The sequence below is a fragment of the Pongo pygmaeus genome, chromosome 9, assembly GCF_028885625.2.
Source record: "Pongo pygmaeus isolate AG05252 chromosome 9, NHGRI_mPonPyg2-v2.0_pri, whole genome shotgun sequence".
NCBI lineage: Eukaryota > Metazoa > Chordata > Mammalia > Primates > Hominidae > Pongo > Pongo pygmaeus.
Window position 1 is genome coordinate 85,045,352 of NC_072382.2, and position 16,944 is coordinate 85,062,295.

At 34.8% G+C, this 16,944-nt stretch overlaps 1 protein-coding gene across 15 annotated transcripts in view; it reads right to left on the bottom strand.

The window, feature by feature from the left end:
• DLG2 (discs large MAGUK scaffold protein 2) overlaps window positions 1–16,944 on the bottom strand; it is a 2,182,864-nt gene that overhangs the window by 509,098 nt on the left and 1,656,822 nt on the right. For all 15 annotated transcript variants that reach the window (XM_054441573.1, XM_054441571.1, XM_054441577.2 and 12 more), the window contains 2 exons: window positions 15,938–16,074; window positions 2,014–2,158 (listed from right to left, as the gene is read on the bottom strand). In XM_054441573.1, coding sequence (XP_054297548.1) covers window positions 2,014–2,158; window positions 15,938–16,074 — 282 coding nt within the window. The remainder of the gene's footprint in view (window positions 1–2,013; window positions 2,159–15,937; window positions 16,075–16,944) is intronic.

A 16,944-nucleotide genomic window follows, 5' to 3' on the forward strand; every position in this document is an offset into this window, starting at 1 on the left:
ATTAATTTTCTATTGAAATAAAATGTTAGCTTTCTAATTTCAGAGCTCACATTGTTTTCACATTATTAATATCCAATCATTGAGAGCAAAAGCCTCCTAAGGATCAGGTTCTCCTATGAGACTTTCTCCCAAAATATACTCTATTCCCATCCCACAAAGGCCAAGAACTCCGGCCTTTCTTTTTCATTCCTCCTTCCTAATGTATCTCCCTTTTAGGTGACTGAAAACACCTCCTAACTGGGTCTCTTGCTCCTTTCTCTCTCCTCAAATCCATTTTATACGTTGAGATGAGGTAAAACCTCCTGAAATTCAGACTGACCACACTATTCTCTTACTTAAATGTTCTCCATTGTCGTTATGTATTTAATATAGTATAAACTCTCCTCTTTGCCATTCTTGCAAGATCGATCAATTTTAATATCGCCCAACACATATCCTATCATCCTCAAACATAGCCTGTGCTTCCTGACATCTGTACCTTTGTTCCACTGTACCATCTGCCTATAATTTGCATCTCCTACCTAACCCATCTCAGATGTTGAAATCTCATTCTGAAGATGCAACTGAAATGCCATCCTATGCATATTTTTCTGATGTTCCAAAGACAGATGATATATCTCTTTTCTTTGAGTTCCCAAATAACATTTATATTTACCTCTCCCATGGCATATACATATCTCTTATTCTGCCAAATATTGCTTCTATTTATATATCTGAGTTAGCCTTCCTCCCAACAAAGCTCTTTGAAGGCCATGATTCTATCTCCTCTGCATCCCACATATTACCTTACAATGTGCCTTGTACATACTGAAATTACTCAATACATATTTCTTAGGTTTATTAGATTGGTTTTCTCCCTTTTCTCTCTTTGACATTGACCTTATATGCCCTGCATGAAGTGGCTCACAGACTATCAGGGCTGATTTTGCTACATTCTTCCAGTTTGAAAAACTCTGAAAGTTAAAACTCTTTCATATTCTAAGGTAAGTCTGATCTCAATTTACTGCCAGCTTGAAAACATACATATTTTGGAGGTAAGTTGTTTCAGAATCATCATTAAGAAAAGCAATAGCTAATGCAATGGGCAGGAAATAAAATTATTCAACACATTTCTCTCAAGAGAAACATGTAAGTCTGAGAGAACTTGAACAGTTTTCTTGAGACCATAGTACTAATTAATGGCCAGTTCTGAAGACGTTCCAAGTTTCCCATCTCACAAACGGACTCTCAACATTTCAGAATGAGCAAGCTTACTACTGTTGACACAACTATCCCTTACATTTACATAACAAAGTAAATTGCTTCTAAATCTAGTCTTCAAAGACAGAAACTTAGTTAAGATTCATGTTGATCTATTAAGAAGAGGAGAACATATGATGCTTATGCAACAGTGGACTTTTTGAGGACCCCAGCATAGTGTCTCATTAGTTGTTAGTTGTTGCCGCAGAAGTCCCACTTCCAGCTCACCTCTATTGCCATAGTGACTGATAATTTTCTCCAGCTTTCTTGCCAACATAACAAATTCAAGTAAAGTAAAAGCTATGTGATGGTGATTGAGGATCATAATTTCACCATTCAATTGCAAGATCCCCTTTTACAGGAAGAATCATAGAGCTACCTCTGGTCTATTTGCCAGTCTCTCTTTTCTAATCTACTACTACAGAGATCTGAAGTTGGAAGAAATAATATGATGGCATGAGAGTGATCATCCTTTAGGAGCTTGAGAAATAGCCTTTCAAAATATATTGCCCATACACTACTTTAATTACGCTGCCCTCAACATTAAGCCTTTCCATAATGGTGGGCATGCCAACTCATTAGGATATCTCATCTTCAAACAGTACGTAAGGGCCTGCAAAGGCAACATAGTAGTGGAGTTTAGGATACTCCCTCTGAAGTATTTCCAGAAGTTAACCAAGAGGGAAGGTACAAGTAGAATGCTTTGTCAATAGTTTTATAGAATTCCAGTTCTTCAAGTCTGGCATGCTATTTGAAGATGACAATGGTACTTACAGTGAGTAATATCAGGTGGACCATAAGGATCAGTCATATAAATGGTAGTGGGTTTGCCAACTTTTAAATAAACTACCTCTGATGTGTTCTTTAATATTGCTACTGCCTCTTCATGTGTTACTTCTTCTAAACTGTAGTTGTTTACCTGAAAGGGTGAAAAAGATCAATATTAGAGTTAAATCTATGGAGCAGAAGAAAAATATTCAGGCAAGAAGATTCCTGGAATTATAAATTGTGATAATTACTGTCCAGTATCCTTGACAGAACAGATGAATTAACTGTATTAGTCAAAGCAGATAAGTACAATCATTGATTCTATAAAATAAGGTTGCTTCTGCCTTTTTTTAAATGAGGAAGTGATATACTGTAATGGAATTCAGAATAGTATTTGTGGAAAGGAAAATAAGGAGTCAAATGCCTTTTTTGTTATGCTATAGTTTCTATGATACAAAAGTAACCATATTTGTGGAAGAAAACTTAAAAATAAGAAAATAAAAATCATTCATAATCTCCCTACTTAGATATATTTCCTTAAACAATTTTGACTTTATTATACGCATTGTTTTGGAACCTGCTTTTTAAACCTAGAGTGACTAGTTGTTTGTAGCAGCAATGTAGTTTAACAACATGAATTTTGTTTTCTGCAGAGCCTTATGTTGCATGACTGCAGTATAATGATCTAACCAGTTTCTTACTAGTGCACGTTTTGTTTGCTTCTAACTTTTTACGACTATAAATAATGTTGCAATAATCCTTTTTCTATATTTGTGCACAACTCTGATAATATTTCTTTGATATAGATTTACCCATACAAGTGAAACTACTGGACCAAACTATGTGAACATTATCAGGGCTTTTGATACCTAGTGTGAAAGTGCCTGTTTCTCTCTGGAAAGATGAACCGGTTTGCTCTCATACCAGCACAATATGAGAGCCCTCATTTCTTTATAGCTTCACCAAACCTTGATTTTTTCACTTTAAAATGGTTCTCATCAAAATGTCGTTTAATATGAGTCTATTCGGAACACATGTCTTTTCAGGTGAGCAAGTTCAAGGATACCCTATTGTCATTGCGTTAACAGAAATGCCTCTTTCTTTATTGCATAGAAAAGACTGTGATACAAATGATACACTGACTTCATGGCAGTGGCATTATAGTGGGTCTCTGCACCACTTATCTGAAATGATTTTAAGACAATCTCTCTAAAAAGACTTAAACTTTGAGGACATTAGAATAAACATTAATTCAGGAAGTATTTCAAATACCTAGGTTATCCGTATCTGGCTACTATTTAAAAAAATAAATTTTATTGTGTATATTTCAGGTTCACAGCATGATGTTATGTCACAAATATAGATAATAAAATGGTCACTATAGTGAAGTAAATTAACATATCCATCATCACAGTTACAATTTTGTGTGACAAGAGCAGCTAAAATCTACTTATTTCACAAAATTCCTAATATAATACAATTTTATTAACTATAGTCTTTATGTTAAACATTAGACCTCTAGACTTGTTCATCCTACATATCTGCTACTTTTTATTCTTTCACCTATATCTCCCCATTTCCCACCTCCCCCTGTAACCACTGTTTTATCCTCTATCTCTGTATATTTGACTTTTATTGTTAAGATTCCACATATAAGTGAGATCATGCAATATTGTTCCTTCTGTTCTGGCTTACTTTATTTAGCATAATGTCCTCCAAGTCTATCCATGTTGTGGTAAATGGCAGGATCTCCCATTTTTTAAGGCTGAATATTTCATTGTGCATATATACCACATTTTCTTTATCCTTTTATCCACTGACAGACATGAAGGTCATTGCCATATCTCGGCTATTGTAAATAATGCTGCATTCAACATGGGAGTGCAGATATCTTTACAAGGTGGTGATTTCATCTTCTTTGGGTATATAACAAGACCAGAGATTTCTGGGTAACGTGGTAAAACTATTTTTAATTTATTTAGGAGCCTGCATACTGTTTTCCATAATGGCTACACCAGTCTACATCCCAGTCAATAGTGTACAAGTGCTCCCTTTTCTCCACATCCTCACTGACATTTGTTATTCTCATCTTTTTGATAATAGCCATCATTTGATAATAGCCATCATATTATCATTTGATAATAGTTGTGAAGTGATATCTCATGGCAGTTTAGATTTGCATTTTCTTGATGATTAGTGATATTAAGCACCTTTTTGCATACCTGTTGGACTTTTTTGCATCTTTTTTGGAGAAATATCTATTCATGTCCTTTGTGCATTTTTAAAATTCTGTTAATTATTTTTCCACTATTGAGTTGTATCGTTCTTTATAAATTTTGGTTATTAACCTATCATCAGATATATGGTTTGTAATTTTTTTTCCAATTTGTTTCATTTTGTTGATTGTTTCCCTTGCTTTGCAGAAGATTTTGAGTTTAATGTAGTCGTATTTATTTTTCCTTTTGTAGCCTGAGCTTTTAACGTGATATCCAAAACAACATTGCTAATGCCAAGGTCAAGGAAGCTTTTCCCCTATGTTCTTTTCTAGAAATTTTATGGTTTTAGGTTTTACGTTTAGGTCGTTTAGCCAAATTAGGCTGATTTTTGTATATGGCATTAGAGTCCAATTTCATTCTTTTGCATGTGGCGATTTCATTTTCCCAGTATCATTCATTGAAAAGACTAGCCTTTCTTCATCATGTTCTCTTATTTTCTTTGTCAAAAATTAGTTGACCATATATGTTTGGATTTATTTGGCTACTATTTCTTTAATGACATAATTGTTTAATTACTTTCCAATGGTATAATGTAAAATTAAAATAAATGTCCCAAAAGCATTGGACTGAATTCCTATAGTACATATTATCTATACTATCTAATTAGCACTTTAGCTATACCATACTTTGCAGCACTACTATTCGTAATCTTTATTATTTTGCTCCATGTTGCTATGTAAATTCCATGTGCTAGTTAATCCTTGGTGATGTAGCCCAGGTTAGGGACTGTGGAACTGGAGAGAACTGAACCTGACTGATGTGTTTGAATGCTGGCTGTGAGTTCTCCATTAAGCCATAAGCTTCTCCAGCACCTCTCACATTTCTCTTCTAGATAAGAGATGTTCCCTTAAATCTTTTTTCATTTCAGTGTCTGGCATTTGTTTATTCACTCATCAAATGTTTACTGCATACCTGTTATGTGTCAGACTCGGGGCCAGATATTGGAGATATGATAAATAATAAAAATGATAATCAATAATCATAGTAAACACATATAGCCCATATTACATGCCAGGCACTATTTTAAAGTATTTTATATAGATTAACACAATCAAATCTTCACAATAACTTATGAGGTAGCTATTATAATTACCTTATTTTACAGATGAGAAAAGTGTGTCTCCAAGAGGTTAAGAAACTTGCCCCAAGTCATTGATCTGGTAAGTGTCAGAGGCAGAATTCAAAGCTAGACAGTTTGGCTCCAGAAACCATGCTGCTAACCACTCAGCTATACTACTTCTTCCAGATAGACAAGGTCCTTGCTTTCATGAAACCCACATTAATAATACACAATTGTTTGTGGAATGAATGGATAGAAGAATAGACTTATGCAGAGAGGGAGAATGTAGAGGAACTTCAGGTATGGAGAACACAGTTGATAATGGCAGCCCTTAATAATACAGAAATAACAAAACAATAATAACTAACGTTTATTTAATACTTGCATGTCATATATTTTAGGAGTACTATGTCATATATTTTGACACGAATCATATAACTTATCATCAGAATAGCTCCAGGAGGTAGATACTATTAATCAGGCAAATTTTACAGATGAGAAAAACCGTTTTTTAAAGAGATTAACTTGCAACAAAGAGGTCACACTGCCTCCAATTGTCAAAGCCACCAGTTGGATCACAAGCCTCCTTACAAGATGAAAATGAGATTATATTTGTATGTTGATTCATCAAAAGCTAGGGCTCATATCACCTGTTCTTTCTCCCTTTAGGAGAAAAGGGTTTTTTTCTGAGTTTACATATAAAAGTAGAATAAATTCCAAACTATTATAAAAGCTTGAGGAATCATTATATTTCCTGCTTAACCCAGTGGTAATAGTATATTGCATCATCCTAATACACTGACCAGTCAAAAAATAAATAAGTAAAATGGAAAGCAGCTTAATATATCTCACTGTCTCTTCAAAACCTTCTTATACATTTGATTAATCATTTATTTTAGGGCCGTTACCATTTGTGCCTAGATAATGATTTATTTTTTATTCTTTTTATTTTTTTGAGACGGAGTTTTGCTCTTGTTGCCTAGGTTGGAGTGCAATGGCGCCATCTTGGCTCACTGCAACCTCTGCCTCCCGGGTTCAAGCAATTCTCCTGCCTCAGCCTCCCGAGTAGCTGGGATTACAGGCATGCGCCACCACTGCCAGCTAATTTTGTATTTTTAGTAGAGACAGGGTTTCACCATGTTGGCCAGGCTAGTCTCAGACTCCTGACCTCAGGTGATTCACCCGCCTCAGGCTCCCGAAGTGCTGGGATTACAGGCGTGAGCCACCGCACGTGGCCGATAATGAATATTTACGTGTGATGTTCCATGGTTTAAAATGTATATGAAAGTGGGTGTTTCCTCTAAAAAAAAAAAAGATTGCCTAAGGCAGCTTTTAATACTGTGACTATGGCCCACAGATATATCTATACTGAGAGAACAGAAGAGAAACAGCATCTGGTGGCATAACACAGGGGGAATGAGAAGTCAATAATAATTAAAAATAAAAACCAAAGGCTAGAAACTAACTGGATTAGATTATAAGTGACAGCAAAGCTCTGTTTCTGACAAGGGCTCATTGTCTCTCTCCCCAGAGTACAGAAAGTACACAGCTCATTAGATTATCAGTGAAAGAGAAATGTGGTCAGTGCTTATTAAATTGCACCTTTTGCCATTTTTAAGGTAGGCAGTGAAATGATCCAGAAAATATTACCTTCAACAACATTTTCATAGAGTCACTTTGCTAACAGAGTCTTCTGATCACTAGGAAAATTTTTAGACCATAAAGCAGAAGTTGAGGGAAAGGTAATGGTGAGAAATGGGGAAAGAGGATATTGGGGAGAATAATAATAGTAGTTTAAAATAGTGGTAGTTCACTCAGTTTCTATTTGGTGACTGAAATATTGAAAAATTTACATAGATTTCAGTCACAGAACAGGTGGTATGATGGTATTGGCAACAGCATGTAGTGATTAAAAGCACATGCTTTTCAGTCACCCATACTGAAGCTTAGACCCTGGTGCTTCCTAGCTGTGTGATTTGGGGAGACTTTAACCTTGTAAGCTTTAGTTTTGACATCTGCAAAACAGGAATGATAGCAGTTACTGCTTCAAAAGGCTACTGATTTAAATGTGTTGGTCTATGTAAAGTGACAGGCACAATACAGTTCTTAATGTTAGCTCTTATCACTAATACTATTGTCATCATCTGTGAGCAGGATTTCTTGGTGAAAATTTTTGCTGATCATTTTCTTATAAACATCTGTGAACTGATGAGTTTAATTAGGGTGCTGCTGATGAAGCTTCTGTGTGGTCTTTTTAAAAATTCAGAATAGTACCGGATTTGGACCAAAAAGTGCTCTTTTGTGCTGACGTCTTCAAAATGTTTTCCACAAAAGTGAGTTTGTTTGGGTTAATTATGTGTGTGCATTATCCTATGAACTCTCAAGATAAAGGGCCTACAGCTGGAGCTGATTGTATGCAGTGAGAAGGGACATTACACTGATTGGCTAGTTGCTCTTGTCATTGTTTGTCATTGTCTTTTTTATTCTTTTTTTTTCATTTGCATCAAATATCTGCCTATAATGGTGAACACTGAGCAACTGGCCTGGTTTCAAGGAAAAAAATCATGTGAGTTTGATTGAAGTGCTCTCTGTGGGGTGCACCACACAGAGGGGGACATATGTGCAGCCTGGCTGTGTGTTTGTTAATAGGAAAGAGGACTGAGGCCAAGAAAGAGAGGCTGGAGGTGAGATGACTCATTCTCTCAAACAGAAGAGGGAGCACTGAATTTGAACATGATGCAGACAAAGGAAGGCAAACCAGCTGAAGAAAGAGGTGCCAGGAGACTTGCAAGGAGACATGGCAAGTTTTGTGGGAATTCAGATGTGTGTAAGCAAACATAAATGTAATAATACAAAGGTGGGAGGTGTGTGGGCATGAGAATATGATAATAAAGAGGAATGAGCAATGTAGAGATGGCGAGATACTGACCTTTCCATGTTCTTGCAGGAATATCAGTATGGTGGGATGAACTGGGAGGTGATTACAGACATTAAGGTTACCTAAGGCATAGTACAAGGAAATGTGGAACTCTAGAATCATTGGTAAGAAAACTCTAAAGTTAACTTTTAAAAAGGAAACAAAGTGGCTGATCATTAGGTTGTAAGATAAATTAAAAAGCAGACCAATCCAATGTAGTAATGCCAATGCTATGAAAATAAATATGCATAAACCAAGGATTAAAATCTCCATAGTACTCTGAAATTAACTATTATAATAAAATGTATTCAAAATAATAACTATTAATAAATAAAAGGCATGTTAGTAATGGTTATCTTTGGATAATAAATATTTTCTTGTTTTTCATCTTTTCAGAAATGAATATGTATGTTATAGTTAGAGCAAAATTAACTCTAAATGAGCAAGAACAAAAACTTTAAGAAAGAGCAGAAGCTAAGTACAGTGGTGTCATTATGAGACACACATAGCAGCATCTCATGAGTAATGAAAATCGGAATGGGAAAAAAGAAAGTTAATTTCTCAAGCCCAATGAACAGACTTAAATTTACTAGAAATAATAGTCATATATCAAACCTTGCTGTTTCTAGAAACGAAGGCAACTTGATACAGTGAGAGTAATTTTGAATGTAGAATCAGATCAGATCTGGTTTTAATTCCTAGTTTCATGAATTTAAGTCAGTTAACATATTTACTAAGAATTCATTTTCTTACAAGTAAAATGGGAATTATACTTATTTGTAGATTTGTGTTTATGAGAAAAGAATGATACCATGAAGTTGAAAAGACTCTATGATATAAAGTAGCATACAAATAGAAATCAAACAGCCATAATCAGACATTATGCTTTGTTGATCCTGCTGCTCCTCAGGGTTCTTTATGTGGAAATTATCACTCCCTATATTGTGAAACACTTATTCCTACAGTGCCTCTTCCCACCTCCAAGAACGATCTTCTCAAGGGCAACTGATTAGATCATATTCATCTCTATTCCTCTAGCTGATGCAATATAAATAGTTGGCACTTAATAAGTTTTGAGGTATTAAGCTAAATTTTAAAAAAAATGATTGCAGAACACCAAAGGAAAAGCAATCAAAATTCCCTATTTTATAGAAAGAATGAAGCATTTGTGTTGCATTCTATTTTACATTTGTGTTGAGTCAGAGAGTAAAGCAATAAGAATGAAGGTCATTCAAGCAACAATACACATTTATTGGATACTCGCTCTGTGCCAGGCACATGATATAAGGATGAAAAGCTGGTACAGAATCTTAGCACCAGATCATATTAGTTTAAAAGGTACACAGTCAAAGCTCCATCATTGTGATTTTATTCTTCCTTCATTAATCATTAATTCACTTCTTAACTTTTTACTCCACATAAAGAGAGAGAGCAAGCAAGAGTGATCGTTTTGATTTACTGAAATTTCTTCTCTAGCAGAGGTCACCAAAATGGACAGTATGATATGAACCCTAGGGCAATCCACTGGGTACGAGAGGAAAACATTTGTATTTCTATTAATATTAATCACATTGATATTTGTATTTCTATTTCCATTTTCATATGTTTTAAAATGTAAACAACATATTAGCATAGTGATACATATGTAATTGAGAGTAGAGAAATATATTAGTGGCAACCTTTTGTGTTTTACTGATGGAGTGTGCTATTAAGATAATTTTAAAATGACAGCAACATGATACTTACAGAGCAAATTCTATAAAGAGGGCTATTACACTGAGTATAAGCAAAATAAAAAAGAATGCAATAGGAGGTTCTAACCCTTAAATAAAATATGTCATTGCAATTACATTGTATTATAACTTATTACATTTGAAATAAATTAGAAGAGAGTTCAGGAAACAGTTGTCCAGGTTTTATCCTGTTGTTTCAGAAGTGACTTTAACCTCAGGGGACAGAATTTTGAGAGTGAACTGTTCTAAATTTTTTTTAGCCAATTGCAGGAAATTGCTAATTATACTCTACTGGCTTGATAGAATGAGCACTACCATCAAAGTTGTCCTTAGGAGATGCAGTGGTAGCAGCAGAATGGGCTAGGATGTGGTTAGATCAAGGGAAGATGGTGGTTCTTAACCCGGCTGCACATTAAAATCATTTGGAAAACCTAAAAAAAAATAAAATAAAATGAAGCATGATCCCTACCCCAGAAATCCTGATATGATTATGCAGGGTTGACTGAGGACTGGGTATTCATAGTGTTCAAGAGCTTATCTTGAGATTCAAATGTGTAACCAAAATCAAGAATCAGAGATGTTGACAAAACCAGTGAAAGGAATTTAACTTCAGGACCTCAAAATCTATGTCTGAATCTAATTTCACAATTTACTAGTTATGTAATATTGGAAATACCTTTTTCTAAGTTCTAACTGAGTTCTAACTTTCCTTCTGAAAAATAAGAATAACAGTAATGACTGTCCTAACTACCTCTCCAAGACGGGGGTTAAGAATAAATGAGGTGTTGTAGGCAAAAGATCTTTTCAAGATGAAAGCAATGTGTTGTTGAAAGGAAAGAGACATGCTCAGAGAGTTACAGGTCTTGATTCTAAGATATCTAAGGTTGGTATAACCAATGAATATGCTTTAACATCCCATTCATTATTCAGACAATTTCTACATATTCGCAATGTCTTCAATTTGATTTTCTTATTGATACTTGGATGAAATCAGGCAATTTTGTAAATTTACCAAAAATAATAATAATTTCAGTCATCACAACTAATACTTATTCAGAAACTTGCATTGTTTCTACTCACATTTCCTAAAAGTATTTCATGGCTTTACTATAGGATATTTATTTTCAAGTAAAAATAAGAGATGCTCACACATAGCACATCCTGAGTATATCCACTAAACACTAGTTTTAGGTGTTTTGTAAGTATTACTCTAAGAAGAAGATTCCATGATAAAACAGATTTGTTAATCAAAATCAAATCACTTACTTGATGGCAGGACTTCACAGAATTTTTAATATGCTAAAATTCATTGAGAATCTTCAAGAGGATCGGGATACAAGTTGCAGAATTTAGCAAACGTATTTGGTCACAGAGTCTCTTCACGTGACACAGAAAATAGAACAATATTTTAAAGCATACTTTTGGAAATACCAATCTAATATAATGCTACTATGGTATAGAGGCCAAAACAGAAGACCAAAGTTGGATGTGACTTGCTCAAGACAGATTAGGTAGAATCAGTGCTAGGTGCCTGTGACTGAAATCCAGCTTTCTCATCTGAGTCCAGTGTCTTTCCGCTCGACTTCAATGTCTCTGTTACTTTTCCTGTCACTTACTACTTCCCTTTAAGGAAAGAAAACACAAGAACTAATTCTCTGTAAAAGGTATAAAAGTTCTCTCACTGACAATTTTTTCTTCAAATGTTGAGCAGGGGTTATGGAAAGAAGAGGCTAAGATTTTAAACCTTAAATTACAATGTGCCAAGGGGCTTTGACAACTAATAACTAATGCTATCCCTGCAGAGAAGACAATCAAATTATCCTGGATTCAACATTTCTGGTTTATATAGAAAAAGGGGAAGAAGTTAACACTTTTCTAATATATTGGGCTATATGTATCACCTTGGAAGGGCTTAATAAAGCCAATATGTGAAAATATATGAAAGAATTTAAAAATCTGTTATGTTGTTAAACTCTGACTACCACTGAAATTCAAGGCCAAGAGAATCTATTTCATCTGAGACTACAACACTAAACCACTGGTACAATCCACAAAATCAGATGTCACTGTCACTTTACCTTTTAAAAAACAAAACAAAATTCTAGTGAACAATAAATTCTAAGTAACCAAGGAAATTTTAAAAAATATTATTTTGCTAAAAAGAACATATACCATGTATTTGAGTGACCTATTAAACATCAGAGTGGTCTGACATTATGGTCATCTTATTTAAAACACCAAGAGGCTTATTGCAAAGGTGACAGACAGAGTAATTGTTTCTTAAAGTAGAATATTTGCAAAGGTCAGATACTATACTATTACGTGGAATTTTTAAAGTAGGAAATGAAAGGAATCTAAAGAAGTTTTGTAATAAGTATAATCTATTTATGGAAGATAAATGAATATGTGATAAAATTTACTGGAAGAGAGAGAAAAGGTCTAAAACATCCTAAAAAACTGAGAAGTGGAGAAGTGGAAAGACATAGCTCTTTCAAACATATGTGGAAGAGGAATTAGTCTTCACCTTTTTGTTTTCAAGGGACAGAGCTAGGAATAAAGGGGGACATTTACAGGAAAATATATTTTAACAGAATTTTAAGGAAAACATTTTAATGATACTTATTACCTAATAAATAACTTTCGGGAGGTATTATCCATCATTAAAGGGGGTTCTATGAGAGGTCAGAGACTGCTTCACATGCTTGCTTTTCTGATGCACCAAGCAAGAGTTGATAAAAGATGACCTTTAAGATAGATACGTTAAATTCTGAGATATAAGAAGAATTTCAGGGAGAAAAAGTACCCAATATGGATGGTATGATTCAGGTGGTGCCCAACATTATAGCTATTTTACTTGAGAAACTAAAAGAGTTATTGTCATTACTAAATCTTTAAAAAATGACTGTGCTCTCAGTAGAGGGCGGTTGCTAGGAGACTTCCTGAATTGTGAGTATTCAGCCATGAAAGTCTAAAGAAATTAATGGAGTTTTATTTTAGACCAGTTTACTTACAGAACTCTGAGTGAATAATATATGGTGGAATTTTTCCTAGGAAGTGACAGAAGGAAGTGGTGCAAATTGCTTTAGAAAGAATAGCATATTTAGAGAAAAATAAGTAGAGTGTGGTACAGCTGGTACATCATAGAGTCTAAATCATTTGTCCTTCCTTTGTGGGAGGAGAGTAGAAGAGGGGGAAGATACAAAGAATATGAATGTAGGGTAGTAAAGGGAAGAGGAGGTAGAAAGGAATGACAGAAGGAGAGCATTAATAAATATTTTTGGGTTGAAGCAAGATAATTGGTCTTTTAGGGTGGCTTCAGTGATTTTGTCTTTATTCTCCTTTTCAGGGTTATTTTGCTTGCAAAGTATAAAATGAATCATTTTCTTTCATTTCCAGTTTCAACTTGGAAGTACTAATTCTGTCTTCCTTACATAAGAGAGGAGAGACCTATTACTGTTGAAGGTTCTTTAAAAAAAAACTATGCTTTAAAACTCAAAACAATTAAGGATTACGTCACAGCTATTTTCGAAATCATTATATCTACAATGAATGTCAACAAAATGGTAATAAAAAATAGTGTAGTGCCTGGAAAATTCTTTGAGAGAATTATTTGGAGCAAGTTTTTTTTTTAATTTGGAAATAAAACAAAAAATTTAAACAGAACTTCAAGAAATAAGCACATAGCATTTACCATGATTGTACAATAGCAACAGATGAAGAAATACCAGAAGAGCTGCCTGCAACCAAACTCTTATGGAACCACGAGTCAAAGGTCAAACCAGTAACTATCTAAGACAGTCATTACTTGAGAACAAAACGGTCTTCTTCATTTTTCAACTTAGCACTATGTAGAATATGGTTATCACAATTTATTCTATTCCCAAGACAATATTTCAAGCAATAAAGTTTATATTCCAGAGAGAAGTTGTTCAGGTCTTATACCTTAATGACAACCTTTCTTGTCCAGAAGATAGAACAACCTCATAAGAACAAATTTTTAGATCAAAAACAAACAAGCAAACAAACAAACAAAAATTCAGAATTCCTTGAGAATGAAAGTGGTAGTGGCTTCAGGTGGTAAAGCAGCCCAAAACTCTTAACTTTAACTTTGACTGAAGTCATTAATGGTATATTTTTTGCCCATCCAGTTTTCTCCTGAGAAAGTTCCTTCCTGAATAGCAGCTACTGCCTGAGACACAGTAGGTAGGCAGCACGTACTTATTAAAAAAGTAATTAATGAATGACAATAATGAATAAAGGAGGAAAGGAAAGAACTGACTGACAAATTCAAGGAAACTAATGAAAACATGTTGCACAAGAGGCAGTATAGCTTGATGGTAATGAGTGGTACTAGCCAGATTGCCTCAATTTGAAACCCAGTTTTGTCCATTATTAAATATATGACCATGGGCAAGTCAGAAAACCTGTCTACATCTCCATTCTTTTTTGCTTATATAAAATGTACTGCTGTTAGAAATATGTTACATTACAAAAAAGCCCTTTATAAAAGAACATGGAACTTAGTAAATGCCAGGTCAATGTTAGCTATCAAGATTATTACAAAGATCTTATCTAACACAAAGCTTATTGAACACAAAGGTCATTGGCAACTATGAAATTAGACCACTGCGATTAAACACAGCTCTCTAAAGCTGAGGGAAGTAGGCAAATAAATATAAAATTTGGAGGTTCGACCTCCAAAACTTGCACAGGTCATAAAAATTAATTTTCTGTTGAGATTCGGGGTTGATCCTCCCCAGACACTTCTCACAAAATTGTTGGAGATAATGGCTCCTTGCAGACATAGATTAGAAGTCCTGTTTTACAGAGGTAGACATGTGACTAGACAGATACACTAATCTTACTTGAGAGCTACCTACTATTAATTTACAATATTCGATTATTATCCTGTAGATTTTGGCATACAACAGTAAATGGACATAAGGCAGTTTTATTAACACAGTTCCAAATGCTTTGTTGCTTATAATTGCCTTAATTTTGCTTAGGTTATCATATAACTCCGTGGTTCAGAAAGACTGGCTGTGTGCCAATGTCAATCACTGCCTAGGACTCCTGAAGCATGTGAGAAGCCGGCAAATGAAATAGCTATAACCCTGTCTAAGGGGAGGAAAGGAAGAGATCCATTTACACATGTAGCAGAACTCAGATTATAAATTCTTGGAAGTCAGGAGCTGTGTCTATACTGGTTGCACAAAGGACCATGGATATATGCTTATCAGTAAGCCAGGGTGTTGTTTCTGTTGTTATGCAAACCCCATCTCTCCAACAGTCTATAAATAGTAATTGCTCTCCCTAATAGGAGACACATTATGTTGGAAGAACAACAGATAATCTCTATGCCATGTGTATCTAAGAAAATTAATGAAAATTTAGATTTGTTTTGAAAATGTCAACAAAATAGATACATTGTACATGTACTTTTGAAATCTCTTACTCATAAATCTGCTGTCTCTTCTTTTCAATTTTTATCCAAGTTCTAAATTGTGGACCCCTCACAAATTCATATGTTGAAGCCCTAACCTTCCTGTGACTGTATTTGAGGATAGGCTCTATAGGAGATAATTAAGGTTAGATGAGTTAAATATGGTACTGTAATCCAATAGGACTGGGCCTATAAGAGGTGGCCTTATAAGAAGAGAGAGAGACAGATCTCTCTCTGCATAAACACCCAGGAAAGGCCATGTGAGGACACAGTGAGAAGGTGGCCACCTGCAAGTCAGGAAGAAAGCCCTCACCAGAAACCTAATCGGTTGGAACCTTGGACTTTGTAGTCTCCAGAATTGTGAGAAAATAAATTTCTGCTGTTTTAAGCCACCCACCCTGTGGTATTTTGTGATGGCAGCCTGAACTGACAAAGACAGTCATACACTGGAAAACAAGAGCTTTATAAATATACACACAGTTTTGCTGGAGTCACACTCACCATTAGTAGTCTATCTCCTACTTGCAACCTTCCATCTTTTTGTGCAGCTCCTCCATCTATAATTTTAGTTACATAAATGCTGTTGTCTCCAGGAATGTGTTGGTTCCCCACACCTCCTGCAATACTGAAGCCTAAACCTGTAAGAAAGGAACAGAAAACGGAAAGCCGTGTTTTGTTGTTGTAGTTGTTTTTAGAAAATGCAGTTAGCCACATTTTAACAGTTTTTAAAAATGAATCCTCAACTTATTGTAACAGCAATAAATAACACTAAAAATTGTATTTCAATCTAGTTTGTTATTTAAATATTTGAAGAATTGTTAATGCAAACGAGGCAAAGATTTTGAAGTCAACCCCATGTGAGTAGTTTTGTTCTATTTCCAGACTGTATGCCTAACTGCTGTTCCTCAGCTATCCTGTTTATAAGGGTAACTGGCCAGAGCAGGGATCAGGTGAAGGGTGTGGAGGAATCCTAGGTGAGCCAGGAAAAAGACAAGTATAGTCCTGCTCATTGTTGAGTCTATGGGCTCATCTTCATTGCTGTTGTTACTCTAGCATAGAGAACAGAAGTACTGCCAATCACTTGGGTAGAGATTTGGATACTCTTGATATTTCAAGATGAAAAATAGAATTGTTCAAAAATTGCACAAATTCTGAGGCAAGAGCCATGAATAAGTTACACCGCTTATATATATGTAATAATTTCAGAGAGAAGATAAGGAAAAGAAGCTAGATGCTTGCCTTTCATGTTTTCTTCTCTTGCCACCTTGTCATATTTTATATTTCCTAGCATTTGTTGTTATTAACTGATTAACTGATTGTGAGGCTGGTCACACAAAAAAGTGAATTATTCCAGTATACAGTCTAAAAAATTTAAAAAAATTCCTTAAAAATATTCTATTAGAAAATAAATAAAAAGAATGTTAAAAATTAATTAATTAATTTATTAATTTATTTTTTGAGACAGTCTCACTCTGTCGCCCAGGCTGGGTGGAGTGCAGTGGTATGAT